The 16,714-nt window shown below is 39.6% G+C and overlaps 1 protein-coding gene across 1 annotated transcript; it reads right to left on the bottom strand.

The window, feature by feature from the left end:
• Nucleotides 1-477: 477 nt before the first annotated feature.
• Nucleotides 478-10,538, bottom strand: LOC131974422 (protein prune homolog 2-like). Its single transcript, XM_059336727.1, has 4 exons — nt 10,412-10,538; nt 2,515-2,616; nt 1,147-1,349; nt 478-679 (listed from the first exon to the last, which is right to left on the bottom strand). Exons 1-4 carry the CDS (start codon nt 10,448-10,450, stop codon nt 478-480), a joined length of 546 nt encoding a protein of 181 aa, XP_059192710.1. The 5' UTR covers nt 10,451-10,538.
• Nucleotides 10,539-16,714: the final 6,176 nt, after the last annotated feature.

Raw genomic sequence — 16,714 nt, 5'->3', positions numbered from 1 at the left:
GTCACAATCATTTCATGGAAAGAGGTAAAACGTATTTTATTCCAACTTTTTGGGCGACTGTGTGTAAATATATATGCTCTTAAATGCGCCACCTCATTTATACACACATTCTGGTGCCACTCTCATACATACAGCCCACACACGCATACACAGTTTTGCTCTCTGTCCCTTTCCACTATTTACTGTTCTCTGTACTGGTGGATTGCCTTTAATCCATTTCAACCATTTACTGACTTTGGTTTCTTGTAAAAACTTTTCATACTTTAGTGGAAAAAATATGACTACCTGAAAAAAAAGCAACAACTTAACAGACTAAACTAACTTAAAATAAAAAAGAGTCACATTATGGGACTCTGTGTGTCTTTCTCTTCCTTACTCACACTCACCACCCCTCATCTCTCTCTTTCTCCATCTCTCCTGGTGGGTGTTAAGCGAGTCATGTCAGGGGATTTGTGTGTGTCCTCCTTCATCGCCCCATTACTCCCCCTGGGGGGCGCCTGCGCCTCCCTCACCTCCGAGAGTCTCCCCCAGCGCTGCTCCGATGTGCTCTGCTGCCTCTTGAAGAATCTCCCCGGCGACTGTCGTCACCGCGGACGGTGCCCCATCATCCCCTGCGTCCTGCTGCCCGTCGTGATGGACCACTCGCAGGATGCTGGACTCCAAGGTGTGGTACTCAGAGCTAGGAGAGTGAGAAGACGAGGGTGAAGGAGATATGGATGGCTGCAGGGGAAACAGCGATGATTGTGAGGCATTTGCATAAATACTACTCCCCTTTGGGTCATGAGTGATGAACACACACAGGCCTGAAATACACACCCAAACATACTCTCAATCTCATTTTTGCATCAACAAATACAGTCTTCTGAGCCAGAACCCACTGTGTCCAGATATTTTTGCGGTCAGGTTGTGTGTATGAAGGCTTCAACATCACCTGTACACACATTAATAAGTCCATTGAAACATAAAACTTTCAGGTAAGATTTTAATTACTCCCCCGGTGTCTCATCTATAAAGCAGTTAAAGATTAACCGAAGTTATCTACAAACTGTCTGTATGTGTGTGTGTGTGTGTGTGTGTGTGAGTATGCGTGTGTGTGTGTGTGTGTGTGTGTGTACTTTGACATGATTTGCATTTGTGAGTGTTTACCTATCCAACAGTCCATCTCTCAGAAGTGTAAGTGAGAGTTTTCCGGTCTGATGAAGCTTCACAAGGTCTACATCCTCCTTCCACAGCAGCAAGCTCTCACGTATGTTCACCCTCCGCAGATACCTCACAGTCTCCCCGGGCAACACATCGTCACTTCGTCGGCGACAGAGCACCGGCACACACACACCACCTGACGTTTCCTTCTGAAGCACACAGACACACACAGCAAATGAAACCAGATGCATTTAAACATTGACTTGGAATCAGATATCCCCACAAAGTTAACTGTGGGGATATCAATAACTGTGTTTTATTTCATTAAAGAAAACACATAATTATAGAATTATTGTCATTGTTTTACCACATTAATTAAATAATGTTGTGATGATCATACATTGATAAAACTCTCATGTGATACACTTGAAGTTTGACCAAAAAAGTGAAAGTATAAATAAAATTAAGTGACTTGAACTGCGATTAATTTTCATAGTGGACCATGTTTAACCCCCTTTGGTGCATTTTGTTTGATAAATTAGTAAAGCATAGAGATTAACCACTTCAATATACATGCCAAGACAGCACTTTAGTTTGTACTGAGTGCCAGTTTTTTAAAAATGTCTTTGAATTTCTAATAAAATTGTATCTCACTGGGAAAACAGCCAGATAAAGCCATAACAATGTTCCTAGTTGTCAAATGACGATTAAAGTTTTAGGTTATAGTGCATTACTTTCAACACAAGAAAAGGAGATTTGTGCAACTTTACATAAAACATGAACACAAATCAAACAGTAATGTGTAAGTATGCATTTGTTTACTAGCTTGAGATGTATATTCAAACCACACCACCGTCAGTAGACACTTACAGTTAGCCAATCAGTGACACAGGCGGGACTAATGCTGTTATCAAGCTGTATGCTGGAACCTCACAATTAACAAGGAGGAGTAATGACAAAAAACACTATAGACAATAGATGATGCCATTAAAACGTTCATGTCTTCTGGCATGTCTCCTTAATATTACCCAACATCACAGTTAGTTTTACCTCATTGTGTTCCACTCTTTGAACCAAGGCAAAACCAAAATGCTGGCATGGCTATGCATGAGTGTTAACTTAAAATGATGGTAGAGTCAGACAAATATATTGGTCTCTAGTGAATGATTAGGGACAATTTCACAATGTCTGACTTAAATTGAGTGAAATGTGTTGACAGTTCTGTCTAATATCAGGCAAATAAAGTATTCTATGACTTGGAGTTGGCTCAACTTCCAGGTGGTAGGACCTGTGTTGTAACCACCTTAAACACTTTGGTTTTCACATGTTTTATGTAGAAAATACATGCACACAAACAGACAAAATCCATGTCACCTGGCTGAGGTGCAGTGCTATGCACAGTGTTGCAGCCACAGTGTCAACATCTGGCTCCGGTCCGCCTAAAACAGCATGGACGTGATCCTCTGCTGCACCCGCCTGGAAACACATACACAAACATACATGGTTGTTTTTGGCTTCTTCACTTCTAAATATGCTTGACAAGACATCATGCAGTGATACTTAATCTCTTTGTTTTCCAACATCGAACAAAGGAAGCAGGTGACAGTGATCGTACATCACTGTTTGATTTGATATCGATCTGATATAACTGTATCACTTCAAACTCTTTGAGCCAGCATGACTGTGTTAGATGACTGCAGCATTTTGAAACCAACAGTATGCATTAATAATTAAATTGTGGTGCTGCGAGTTTTAGCCCATGCTTGAAAGAGAATAATATACAATGTGCACTATACTAGAGGCAAAAACAGTGAAGCAATGGTCTAAATTAGCGAGAGAAACGTTCTCACTGCTAACTCAGAGTAACACACTGTAACAGAGACGTGATAAGTTCCATTAATTTCACTAAACAATGCAGATAAACAATCCTCATTAAGGTTAAGTGGACATTAATGACAGCTCCATTAAAGAGATTAAGCTTTCATCTCTGAGTGAAAAAGGCAGAAAATGTATCCCTTTACTGACTGGGACTCTAGATTAGATTTGAATATGGCATTCCAGCATTTATATTTAAATACAGATTTTTAATTTGAGTTATATAGGGACACACATACAAAGATCAAAACAATGTGAAAACAATATATTCTTAGGAATTTAAAATGTCATAATTAGCAAAGGCTTCCTCTTTAATGACATGCATCTTCATTTCACTTACTGAAACTAAAGCAAACTCGATTTTGGGTAATTGGGATCAGAATCTCGCTCAGCCATTCCCATCTTGTTCTTGCGCTGGGTGTTTTGTGTCAATCAGAAACGTTTTATCTAAAACAGATAAGCTGACTCACCACTAGTACAAGCCTGCCCTGCAGCCTGCAACATTAATCAAGCAGCAAAATGTGGATACAATGAATATCCCGTCTATCTTCAGCTCATCTTAATGGGCTTGTAGGATGCTGTGACGGGAGAGGGTGGAGCAGTAGCGGGGAAGAAGCAAGTTTACGAAAACAAAGACCGGTAAGAAGCCCTGACTGTTCATCTTTCCTGGCTCGATTCTTGCAGGTAGCTCATACTGACAACCTTATAGACAAAAGCTCAGTTGTGCATTCTCTTTTTGATTTACCCTTCTGAATGTATTGAGCAAAGTTATTCAGGAATCAGACATTAGTGGCAAGTTAACTAGAATTTTTTAACAGATATAGCTAGCTAACCACCTTAACAATGCATTTGTATGTTTCAGCCCATTTGCAAACTGCAGTTTACAGCTGTCCATCTCTAAAAAGAAAGAAGAAAAGGGGGCTACCCCCATCACAGTAAACAATTAGTCACTTCTTTTTATTATTATTATGAAAGCACAACATTATTATGAGAAAAATGCAGCAGCACTAAAGAGGTGCCAACATCTGACATTGATACAACATTCATCTCCTGCAGAACAGTGTAGCTTTGTCCATTTTCAAGCAATCTGAATGTAAAAGGGGGAAGAGTTACAAAAATTTCAACAACAAAAATAATTGCAAAAAGAAATACTACTATTACTATGCCACAACTGAGCCCCGCCACTAGTCGTGGCGCTTATGGTATACACTGGGTGTTTAAGATTGAGTGTAGTTAAAGGTTGACACTTGGACTATCACCTTTCCCAGAATTCCCAACTTTTGGGTTAATAAGATCCTCTATTAAAACAGGCATACCTAAACAGAAGTGATGCGTTCAGGGAGCCTAAAAATTAATTAATTCATATATACGAATTTGAACACATCATAGTGTGATCATGCTAAATTATAGTATATTCCATGTCCTATACATGATGCAGTTCACATGTAAAACTGGTTGCGTCAGCTGAACAGCTAAACAATCTGCAGCTGGCTAGACACTATCATATGAAAGTGCATTGTGATTGAGTTACAAGCCAGTACCATGATATGCTTTTTAATATTAAAACAAAGACAACTAAATGTTAACTGTAATGGATTGTTGGATGGATTATTGACTAAATTAATGGAAGTCAATGGCTCCCTTGAAAGTAAAAGAAAAAAAATCCGTCTACAAACTTACAGTGTGCTTTGGAAAAATGGTCAGCCATAATTAAATGTGTAGTTAGTGGATTTAAACATGATAAGCATGTTACTTTGAGCTCTACAGACTTCAATGCCTTTATAACTTTTACGTCTTCATTTGTTGACTTGTCAAATATATAATGGAGTCTAGTGATTTAATGGAGTTGAATGCTGGGGATAGACAAATAAAGTACTGGGAATAATGCATACGGAATGGAGTTGGTGTCTTGTTGCTGTTCATTGGGCCAGATGGGCAAATGAAATGATGGTAGAAGGAATGAGAGACCAACACGCAGAGAGGGACGGGAGGAGTAAGGTTAAAGGCTGTTGATTAGACTGAGAATGAGAGAGGAAGGAGTGCAGTTAGATTAGAGGAAGGAGGGCAGAAGAGGCTTATGAAAAAGGGAGCTGAAATCAAGGTATGGGCAGCAGGTTGATAAGTCAGACATGTAGAGGAGATGAGGGAAAAGAAAGAGGGAAAAAAGAGGATAGACAGGTGAAAAAATGCGATAGGGAGACGAAAAGAGAAAGAAGAGGGAAGAAATTAGATAAGAGGGAGTGAAAATGAGAGGCAAAGAAGTGGAAAGGGAGTGAGGGAACACTATGAAGAGGAAAGAGGAGACGTTGTGTGAGAGAGAAGGAGAGGGGGAGGAGGTCTGCAGCCAGTCCCTTCATAGGGAGAAGCAGCATAAATCAATACTAGATAGCCAGAGAAAGGAAGCGATGCATTAGCAGGAGAAAAGGCCACTCAGTGTCTGTTCTACTGCGGCGGGAGAACATAGGTGCGTGTGTGTGCGTGTTTGTGTGTGCACGAGCGTCCATCGGCAATCTGATATCCTTCAATCTGAGTGCTCTCTCTCTGAGCTCTATCTCGCCATCTCACCAGATTCAACCTCCTCTCCTCTCCTCTCCTCTCCTCTCCTCTCCTCTCCTCTCCTCTCCTCCCGATGCCCTGCTGCCTCAATTTCAATTTTTAGCCAAATATCATTTGGAGATGAGGAGATTTACTCGCTTACAGTAATTACTTCTTGCATAAAAAGCTGTGGGGCAGTAAAATACAACCTTCAAATGTATTCTGAAACAGTAAATGTTAACATTTCTGGTGTGACCATTGGAGGAGCTGTAGCATGTCCAAGCACATTAAGTTTGAAGTCAGGGAAATGCTGTGAACAAGTCACCAGTCCATCACACACAAACAACCAATCAAGTCTAAGGGCAGCAGATGATTTGAGGGGGGAGCCAAAATGCATCAGCCCATCTGACCACTGCAAAATGCTTGGAGACAGTCAGGTGCGCTTCGACCTAACTAACACAGCTTGATTTAACTCAGTGCGGCCAAAAGTCCCAGCCGACAAGCCTTATAAATCTGTTCTGGATTGATAAATCTATAGCGCTGTCCATGGTGCTGAAGTAGCAAATTGCAATTTTTTCTCTTAATCCCACCCTATTGTCAGCTTCAGCATGGATCTTTATCCATTATTCTCTTATTCTCTAAACTATATAGCTAAGAGGTGGGGTTGCTAGTTGTTGGTAAATGAAACAAACTGCGTCCATCCAGCCTGTTAAAAAGTAACAACACTGTTGTCTACAGCAGTCTCAATTTCATCTGAACTCTCTGGGTACAAAAGTGAAGCACCCAGAGGAAAACTTCATCCTCTGTAGTGACTGAGTCAGCCACCTAGCCACAATACAACTATTTACATAATATACATTCGCACGTTTACACTTTTTTGTGATTTTTTCATGCAAAAAAAAAAGTCTACCTAACTGCCCTTCAGCATTTGATACTTTATCTACTGTCTATTACAGAACAAAACCACACCCACTGCAAGCCATATTTAGTTTGCCATCCGAACCCTTGCAATGCACAGCCTGATATGGAGATGTAATTGACTTTACAACACTCTGAGCAAAAAGGCTATAACTATACCGGAAGGCTCCAAATCCACTCTCCTTTTCAATCTGGATAAATCATAATAAAGCTCTCTCTCAGGGGTGACGCTGATGCTTTCTTGAAGTTATGGAGACCACTTTTAGAGTATTTCAATAACTTGTCAACCATTCCTCCAGACTAAGAATCCAATCTCTGGTCTGTTTACCACAGATATAATGAGTCCTTTCTAACTTGGCATATTAGTGCCTCTGTAACCAGTCAGTTGATCCCATTTACTCCACTACATAACAATGTTTAACTCCCTGAGGAGTCCTCCCATTCCCTATTGTCTCTTTTTTTCTCTTATGTTGTGTATTTGTTTTATTTATTTCCTTTCTTTCTTTGTTTTTGTTTCAAACTTCTGAGTTATATTTAGTAGTATTGTTATAGTAGAGTAAAAAATCTGGTGATATGCAAATATATGTTAATGCTATACCTGATCCACTATCACAAAAAACAAAATAAATCAAAATTTCATTACAATTAATACATGCCTTGCATTATAATGCCACCATCTGTACAAAAAGAAGACGACAAAGAAAAAAAAGTTACTTGGTAATTTGTGTGGAATATGCTCAGTGAAAAAGTCAATACGTTCTTCACACAAAAAACATTAAATGTTTTAAGAAAATTTAGGGAACTCTATTTTCTTCAATCATGCTAATAAATTGTTTAAAAGCTATTGCACTTTGCAATCTCCCTTTTCCCAGCCCGAGTGCCTAAAAAAACAATCTGGACCTCCTTTAACTAGATATTTGTTTCACGTCTCAACTACTATGTGTCGCAGTAAATATTTATTGAGATGAGCAGTGACAAATGTTGGCACACCCTAGACACACATAGAGTTTGCAGATTAACTATTTAAGACTTTGGAATGATCAAATTCTGGTACTAAGCACAAAGTTAAAGCCAGAATCAAAGTGGTCCCGAAAAACCTTTTTCAGGTTTGTGTGGGTGTGTATTAGTGTGCACACTGAGAAGGACAGATGGTGGAAGTCCACTCAGCACATTGCTTCAGCTCTATGCCAAATGATGGTAGAGTGAAGGAGGGAGAGCTGCGAAGCTATGCAGAGCAAAACTGATGGAGAAAGAAAGATAGGTTCAGTGAGCACTAAGAGCCAGGCCAATTAGAGGTATGGACGTTCTGGACGGTGGCCATACACAGAGTAGAGAGAGAGACAAGGAGAATGACAGAGAGTGGTCAGCAAAATAGCCAATCAACAAAGTTTATATTGGGGAGCTGGGAAAGAGAGATAAAGTGTGCATGAATGTGTGTGTGTGTGTGTGTGTGTGTGTGTGTGTGTGTGTGTGTGTGTGAATGAGAGAGAAATGGTTGATAATCATGACATGTGTTACACTTTATCTGCAACCTCCATGACACTCATCAGTTGCCCTCCTTATCACTCAATTACCCTGCTGTGCTCTGATTTGCGGATTTGCTTCTTTGATCTTCTCTTCTCCTCAGCTTTCCCTACGTTTATGTGAAGTACATCCCGGATAAAGCTCTCATCCTCTTTAAATTTAATTCAAGACAGGTTGTCCATATGCATGTTTGTATTGTGCAGACAGGCACCTTGTTACATGAATAAACTTAATATTCTGAATACTATAACATGGCTAAAAAATATAATGAATTAAGATGTATCATGGGTAATACCTACAATGAAAAAAACAGCATATTAGTGTTCATATCAACACGTTATCCAGAATTCATTTAACTTAAAACCACTCTGTTCATGTTGATGTTCACTATGATCTATTATAATAATTTCCCAACTTTAAAAGCATGTTTTACCATTATTTACTGCTAAATCAGCTTCCATACACATGAACACAATCACCTAGTGTATATGTTATCTTCTAAATGGCCAGGAAGTGCACATGTTGGACTTTAGCTTTGACCTGCTCTGTTATTATATGCACCTTACCCTGTGGGCAGGTGCACACATGTCATTATCTGCTGAGGAAGATTATGTAATATGATTGAAAGCTCTTACAAAAGCTGCTAAATGGACTTTAAGGTCAGGTTGTTTTGTCAACTGCTGTTTCAGAGGCCAAGAATGAAAGTTGAAGCTCAGTCTTTAAAGTATTCAAAAAAAAAGAAAAAAAAGAAAATGTGAGCATCTACAATTCAATGAAAGTTCGCAAACTCCATGTGACATAATCAAAAGCTCCAGACCAGCTACTATATGCACCATAAGGTGAGGCTGTCAACTATGGATTATGTCTATGATGGCTATTTCCCTTTAAAAAAAAAGATACTTAGGTTGCCAAAATGATTGAGACTTCAACACTTTTTAATACCACAGGTTTAAAGCAATACAATATCGTAATTTATTATTAACAAAAGTATCACTGTAATAATAAATAAACAGATCCACAATTATATTTGAACCCAAGGCTGCACAAATGAAACAGTTGGGGACATTTTTTTGCTGTGTGTTGATATCCATTCTGTGACTTCTTCCATACTATCACTGTGTGCAGGTTGTAAAAAAAATCTTATTTTGGAAGCCTAGGACTTTGTTTTTCTTTTTGCTGTGTTACTGAAAGAGGTATTGAATATCCTTTTTTCAGTATTGTATCTGGTATTGTGACAACCTTAATATGAACAGTATTTCCTGCAGAGAGTGGGGTTTCCTAAGTGGAGTAAAGTGACTCAGAATTACATTTTAAGAAATTGATATCCAATTGTATAAAAGCATCAGTAAATCGTGCCTGTTAATGTGTGCTTGTGGGTGTATGTGTGGGTTTGTGGTTTCCCATCCCTTTGTAATGCATGAAAAACTGCACGGAGTCGACTCAACAACCAAAAAAAGAATCATTACTATTGACCAGTCACCGAACAATAGTGTGTGTGCTCTTCAGCAGTTATTTCTGATCAATTCATGACATTGACAGGTACCTGGCCATGTTCTATACTCAGAGAAATTAAATGACAAACCCAGCCAAAATATAAATGCATAAAGGGCAGCAGTGCCAATATCAACTGAGTCATTGCAAATACTCTTTGGAGAAGGTGAGAGTATACAGTATGTGTCCACAGCTCAAACCCGTTGAAATATACCACCATGGCCATGCACTGCAGCTGATGGTCATGCCATTTAAACAAGCACAATATAGAAAGAGCAGTTTGAGGGGGCCTATAGCCCATGGCCTCAAGGCATCATCCATAAAAGGCTCCCTGATGTGAACCCTGTGCAAGTGTTGCAAGGCACTGCTGGCAGACTAAATGTACACAGGCCACCACTGTATACAGAAATGTAAAAAGAACTGAGCCACATATCTATAATCTCAAGCAATATGCAAATATGTGTGCCTCCCCAAAGGCTCCACAGTCATTTAGTCTATATAAATTAGGTTGTTTAGTATTTGCATGAGGCATTTTTATGTGTGAACACATTCAGTTCAGGATCAAATGCAAATCATGAGTCAGTATCTGCAGAGCAACCAGATAGCAGGGAAGCACAGCCTCTGGCTAAACTTGTTGATGTCACGCCTCCCCCTCATTAGAAATCAGCTCCTCATTCAAATTCACACACTGATGTTCCTGTAAACACAACGAGCCTATTGTACGGGGCCAAACGCGCCTTCCTTCCCCCTGTACTGTCATAATGTCGATCTACAGGTGCTTAGGGGACCGAAGAGAGGCTTTTTTTGCCGTGCGCCTTTTCAGCAACAGGAACGCAGCCTGTAGCACGGCAGCATCAGCCTTCCCGTCATGGTCTCATTCATTACACCCACAACCTGGTGTTAGCGCCGCTGAAGGCTCTCAACTCACCCCGAGTCTGCTCTGGACCCTCCGCAAATACTCTTCCATGTCGGCCTGCGTCGCTACGGCGTCGCTGCAGATTTCTCCATACACCAAGTTTCGGCAATAAGGCTGCTGATGCGTGTGTCTGTGTGTGTGTGTGTATGTGTTTTTTTTTCTCTCCGCTTCCGAGTCCCCCGCTGCGCTCGCACTGCAGCACTCTCTGCTGCTGTGTGTGCCGTCGGTCCTCCCCTTCTCTTCGGGGTGAACCCACAACACCGAGCAGTGGGTGTGACGGCAGGAAGAGGAGATCCGACGGAGGCGCGCTCGGTGATTCAACCGCGCTCCCTGCGGTAGGGAGCCCCCCCAACCGTCCGCCACACACACACACACACACGCACACACACACACACACACACACCTATCCTATAGCGTCCATAGCTTCAGCGTCCACCAATGAAAAAAACGTAGTGAATGATAAATAGGAGCACTCCAGCACCACGGACAGCACCCTTTCATTGCCAGGGGCTTTAATGTAGGTTTCAGCACGTTCACACTTCTGCTGGACGGAAATATATCGATATAGATGGGCCTTTATTGGCGCGCCGCAGTTTTCATACATTTTGCCATTTTGCCGCAATGTGTTCAAACTCACTGCCAGAAGCAAGGCGCACTGCAATGCCTCTCCGGTGTGTGTGTGTGTGGGTGTGTGTGACAGGAAGCACTTTAATTAATCTGAAAGATGACCTGACAACCTCAGAAAACACGAAGACCGAGTCTCTCTCTCTCACACACCTACACACACACACACACACACACACACACACACACACACACACACACACACACACACACACTAGAAAGTCAGCCAGACCTGAAACTTTAATATTTAAAATGGACAAGGCATTTATTGTTGGGTCAGGGTACCACTGGATTTAACCATTTATATGTATATGTCTGTCTGTCTGTCTGTCTCCTTAATGCTATACCATAGCATTTCTGCAAGTTATTTATCATGTGCATGGCTAAAATTCACCTGCAAACATTAGTTGGGCCCCCCTACTGACACCTACAACGACCCTCTATGCATTACACAAAGTAAAGGTGACTAAAAATAGTTAAAAGTGTTAAACTTAGATTTTAATACAGGTCCCCTCTACAAGACAAGGGTTCAACCTTTACATAATACCATAGGACCTTTTTATTTTTTATTAAAATGACCAAAACCCACTGACATGTGGCAAACCAGGAGCTTAATGGGGCACCTGAGGGTGTAGGACAAGTGGGCAGTTGCCGACTTTGATTTGTTGGTAACGCAGTTTTGACATGTGTGAGCCTTGAGTGTGAAAAGGTAGTTCTGCATGTTTTGGATTAGTCTGACTCACTGGAGGTAGAGTGTTGGTATAAGCCTGCCATAACACGCCTCCTCCCCTTCAGCTGTCTGTGCTATCTATTTTGCAAGGGCACCGTTGAACACCGCTGAATCTTGGGCATGGCACCACCCAAATACAAACAAGATGAAAGCACTGCTGAGGTTTGATGTGATTAGTTTTGATGCTTCAAAAACACATATAACACTACACTGTAGTCATTACCTACATTAAAAAATTGCAGAGGATAAAAACACAATAAAGCCTTGTTTTCATTGTGGTCCTCAGGTAGGTCTGGCTATGCGAGCGTAGTTTTGGCTTGAGCCATGGTTTACATAGTGGCTCTTAAAAGAGTAACAGAAGTAGGATGTTGATAACAAGATCAGAATTTATGAACAGAATTTTTTTAAAGGATAAAATGCAAAATTTTAAATCTGGAACACATAGTAATATACATACAGCAATACTCAAAACACATGCAAATGTATAAGTGTATGTGTGTGTGTGTGTGTGTGTGTGTGCATTTTGACAGTTACTGTCAATAGCTTTTAGTTCAGTACCACATTCTTTGGAATCAACTCATTTTACTGGCGTAGGCAATATGAACATCCCTAAAAGATGTCATGGTTTCCCATTTGTGGTGAAGACAGTGATTCTCTGGTCTTACAGTAATGGAGGCTGCCTTAGTGCACCATCAATATGGGGAGCCAAAAGAGCTTTGTACTCTCAGACCAGAGTCAAGCCAGACATAATCAATATGATTTCCGGTCACAGTCTTCAAAATAAAACACCCATTGATTATCACGATGGATGAGTACATCCAAGCAGCTACAGCACCTGGAATATTGACACTCACTGCAGATTGAGATTTTTGACATAAAGTGAGTCAAACCACTGATGCAAAACACAACACGTCTTTAACCTGTGATGTAATGAATTTAGATTAAAGACACATCTCTCCTGCTTGCTGCTTTTGTCTGAGTTACAGCATAAACTGTTGAAAACTCTGCTGTGCTGATGATGTAAAACATCTGTATATCTACTGTTTGACCAGTTATAAATGGCAATCTTGAACTGTGTCATTGCTGCAATTAGTCAACCAGGAAATTCTTACACAAGGTGAAATGCTGCCCCCTATGTTTTTCTGGCATGTGCCAGGTATGGTACATTGCACCTATGATGTTCAGGGTATCCAAGGTTTTACTTTAAGATTTGATGTGAGCTTTGTATAGGTTCTCTTCTTGGTGAATGATTGCTGTGAATAGAGCAGCTGACAGCAGTGAACAGCCTTTAATGACAGCTGCCATGAAGGAACAGACCTCAGTGGTCACTGTGTGGCTGTAGCCTATTACAGCATTATCAGAATGAGTTAGGCCAATAATAGGTCTTTATTGAGAATACTATGACAGTCAGTGAAGGCATAGGTGAGGTGGAATCATGAACTTAAATACTTATTGACTGTTTGTACTCATGAACGACTAAGTCTTTGGCTCAGTGAGCTGTGCTACTGCGTCAGCTCACTGAATGAGAGTCTGTCGCTGAGCAATTTGATTTCTTGATATTTCTTGTTGGCTAATATGAGGAGGATTGCAATGATAGCATAATTTATAGTTTGTCATTTTACTTTGCTTGTTAATTAACTTCTAAATTCAATTTGATTTATTGTTTTAATACAGCACATGTTAAAAGTCCAAATTTCCCCAAATTATTTCGGGCTAACCATTTGCTTTCTAGTATTTTAAATTGTTTTGTAGATTATATTTGGGCAAATTAAGACAATTTGATATGTATGTATGTATTTGGATAAAGTGCATTTGTGTGGCTAATAAATAGGCCTGAAAGATACAAGACCATGTTCGTTCAAAATACGACCCCATAGGTCATTTATACAAGTAACTCACAACCAATATTACGTTTATTGTTAGGTGGCGACCTCTAGTGGCTGTAGTAAACATGACAGAGGCTAAAGTGGAAGTCAGCTGACAAAGTATAAAGAGTGATAAAGTCCACATAGTCAGGACGTTGGAGTGGATAGATGGATGAAATAAACGGGGGACTTTGACCCAAGAGACTGCTGTTCTGGTCCCATATGACACCAAAACTCAACTCTGATTTTTTTTAACATACATAATGTACTTACTTTATGTCACATATGTAGTTTAGATCAAACCACTGTTTTTCAAAGTGGGGGTCTGACCCCTGGGGGGGTCGCAGAAACTTTGACATATGTTTTTTAAACTTCTGCATTTTAATGTATGTCTTTTATAACAGAACACACTGAATGGAATGATTAAATAGGCCTAACAAAAGAGTCAAGTAAAATATATTAAGAAGCTGTATGTTTAATTTTTGTTTTTATTTGCCATCATAATGTACACGTAATTAAAAAAAAAACATTGCAACGGGGCTATGTGAGGGTCCTTGGCATGGCAAAGTGTGGGAAGCCCTGGGTTAACATACGTATGTATAACACATACAATATGTAACATGTACTTATTTTTTCCCTAAACCTTACTAAACTTCAACCGTTTTTCAGCATTAACCTTGTGTTTAAAATTGTGACTGAAAGGTTTAGGTATGAGGATGTGTTGATCTGCTGCCACCAGTAGGGTACACATTTAGTAAACGCTCCTGTGGGTATTAGAGTTTATGAACAAATGACCCATGTGATCACCTGAGTTGGGGAACTTTTTTGATAAATATAACTGACCAATGTGATGCCTTCAAGCCTATTAAAAGAAAAGAATCAAATGTACAATCTTTTCAGGGCCGGTATAAAAATATTTTGGAGCAACCTCCACTGCACCTTGAGTGTCTACCTCATCAACTGACAGAGCTGCTGCTGAGGGGCATCAACTCTCCGCTGTCATGACTGCAGCTTCAGAGATCAGAACATCCTTGTTTTCCTGTCCTTTATTTTTAATATTATGCACTCTTATATTGTTTGTTCATTGCTACATTTGTCTTATTAGTATTATAATAATATTTTTGTGTTTATTGGTGTGTATTTATCATTGTGTTTACTTACAAACCTTGTTATGTGCATTGCTGCTATTATAGTAAAAATGTGTTGAATTTCTTATTTCTTATCTTGAGCACTTTGAAAAAAAGCATATTTTCCTAACTTATAATAATTGTATATATATATACACATTGTTTTTAAATAAAGTAAGGAATTTGCTGATAATTAATTTGTCCATGTCTATCGTGTGTGTGCATGTGTGTGTCTTCTTGTACTTCCTACATAGTGAGGACAGAACTTGTTTTAACAGAGGACATTTTGGGGAAGTGAGGACATTTCAGCTGAGAGCGAGAGAGAGAGAGAGAGAGAGAGAGAGAGAGAGCGAGAGAGAGAGAGAGAGAGAGAGAGAGAAAGAGAGAGAGAGGTCTTGCCTGTAAAATCCATCTGCACTGGCATCAGTGTGTTTTCAATGGATTCCTAAATGACGACAAAAACTTTCATGTGAATTAAGAAATGAAAAAACATATATACATATACATATTCCTTAACACTGTCTTTTCTTTATCACTAACAAGTCAGGAAATTGCACATGCTTTTCTGTACATTTTAATCACAAGTTTATCTCATTTTGAGTTTTCAACTGCAGGCAGATTTAATCTAGTTTAATCTATCCATCAGCACCACACCCAACAGTCTTAAAACTTAGAGTTGTATAAACTTTTCTCTGGTACAGTTGAAATTAAAGAAAATAAAAGCATTACATATTGCAAGTCTATTGCTTTGGATTCCATAGGGCTACTTGGTATTCCTGTTATTTTGTCCACCCCTGTAACATTCCCATTTACATATGTTATGACCAGACTAAGGGTGATGCAATACACCAGTATTGACAATAACTGACATTTAAAATAATATTGTGTAAATAATCAAGCGCCTCTTAAATCCTGTGGATCTTTTGTTCATCTGTTTATATGGTTGCCTTTTTACTGTGCGTGTAATTGTTGTTTTTGTACACTTTTGGACAGTTATCTTAATTAATTTGCCCAAAAAGTGACATAACATACAAAAAAATGAAAAATGTATTTGACTGATAGCATTTTCCCCAAAAATGTTCTACACATATTGCAAAATATCATTTTAAATTATTTGGTGTAGTGAAAATCGGATGTTATCACAGCCTTAGACAAGGCAGACATAAATTATGTTTCAAATTGAATATTTTATTTGTATATAATTCCTGGTGTGCAATGTCAACTTATTCATTAAGTTTGGGCAAAAGAAGGGAATAATTACAAAGCTTATTGATGATAACAATAATAATTAATTTTGTTCCGGTGACAACTTTGTTGTTCTGGAAGTTTGAGGTCAGAGAGTTTGTGAAGAATACAAGACAGAAAGCTTTTTATGCAGAATACTAAGTTTGCCACTGTGATGAATAATGATGGTATAGTTGTACCTTAGCTGACTGAGATAACTCTGGCAGGCAACAGGCAGACACACTGCAGCTTTGATCCATTAATGCTCCTGCTTGCTCGCTCTTTTATGGGAAAACAGAAAGATCTGTCGTATTTTGCCTCTAAATAATTTCCCATTAAACAAGTTAAGGCTTACAGCGTCTGCACCACAGTCCTAAACTGGTTTAATTTTCCATTGAAAACAATAGGCCTCGCTAATTGATTTTAATGTCTCTCTCCGCGACGATGAGCCCCTTATGACTTGGAGAGAGGTCTTTAAGATTATTATTATTAGTATAATTGCCATTACCCCCACACTTTCCCTTTGCGAATGGGAGACAGAGAAAGAATATCTTTGCCCTTAAGCTGAACAAATAATTATTAGAGACAGGAAACAAACAGACGACCGTCACTCACACGCACGCACGCACACACACACATATAAACGCTCCACCTTAGAGCAGACCCCCTCCTGGCGACCCTCATTCCCTCCGCCGCCCTCTTCGTGCAGCGTGCCGCTTGTAATTTATGCAAAATTAATTGATAC

The sequence above is a fragment of the Centropristis striata genome, chromosome 7 (genome assembly GCF_030273125.1).
Source record: "Centropristis striata isolate RG_2023a ecotype Rhode Island chromosome 7, C.striata_1.0, whole genome shotgun sequence".
NCBI classification, from domain to species: Eukaryota; Metazoa; Chordata; class Actinopteri; order Perciformes; family Serranidae; genus Centropristis; species Centropristis striata.
This window is presented reverse-complemented; position numbering and strand designations above follow the sequence as displayed.

Excerpts from the sequence above, each read along its gene's own strand:
- LOC131974422 (XM_059336727.1), bottom strand. The coding sequence starts at position 10,450 with ATGGAAGAGTATTTGCGGAGGGTCCAGAGCAGACTCGGG. Across the intron at positions 2,617-10,411 it reads GGGTCCAGAGCAGACTCGGG|GCGGGTGCAGCAGAGGATCA; the intron begins GTGAGTTGAGAG and ends ATGTGTTTCCAG. Across the intron at positions 680-1,146 it reads AGAGATGGACTGTTGGATAG|CTCTGAGTACCACACCTTGG; the intron begins GTAAACACTCAC and ends TCACTCTCCTAG.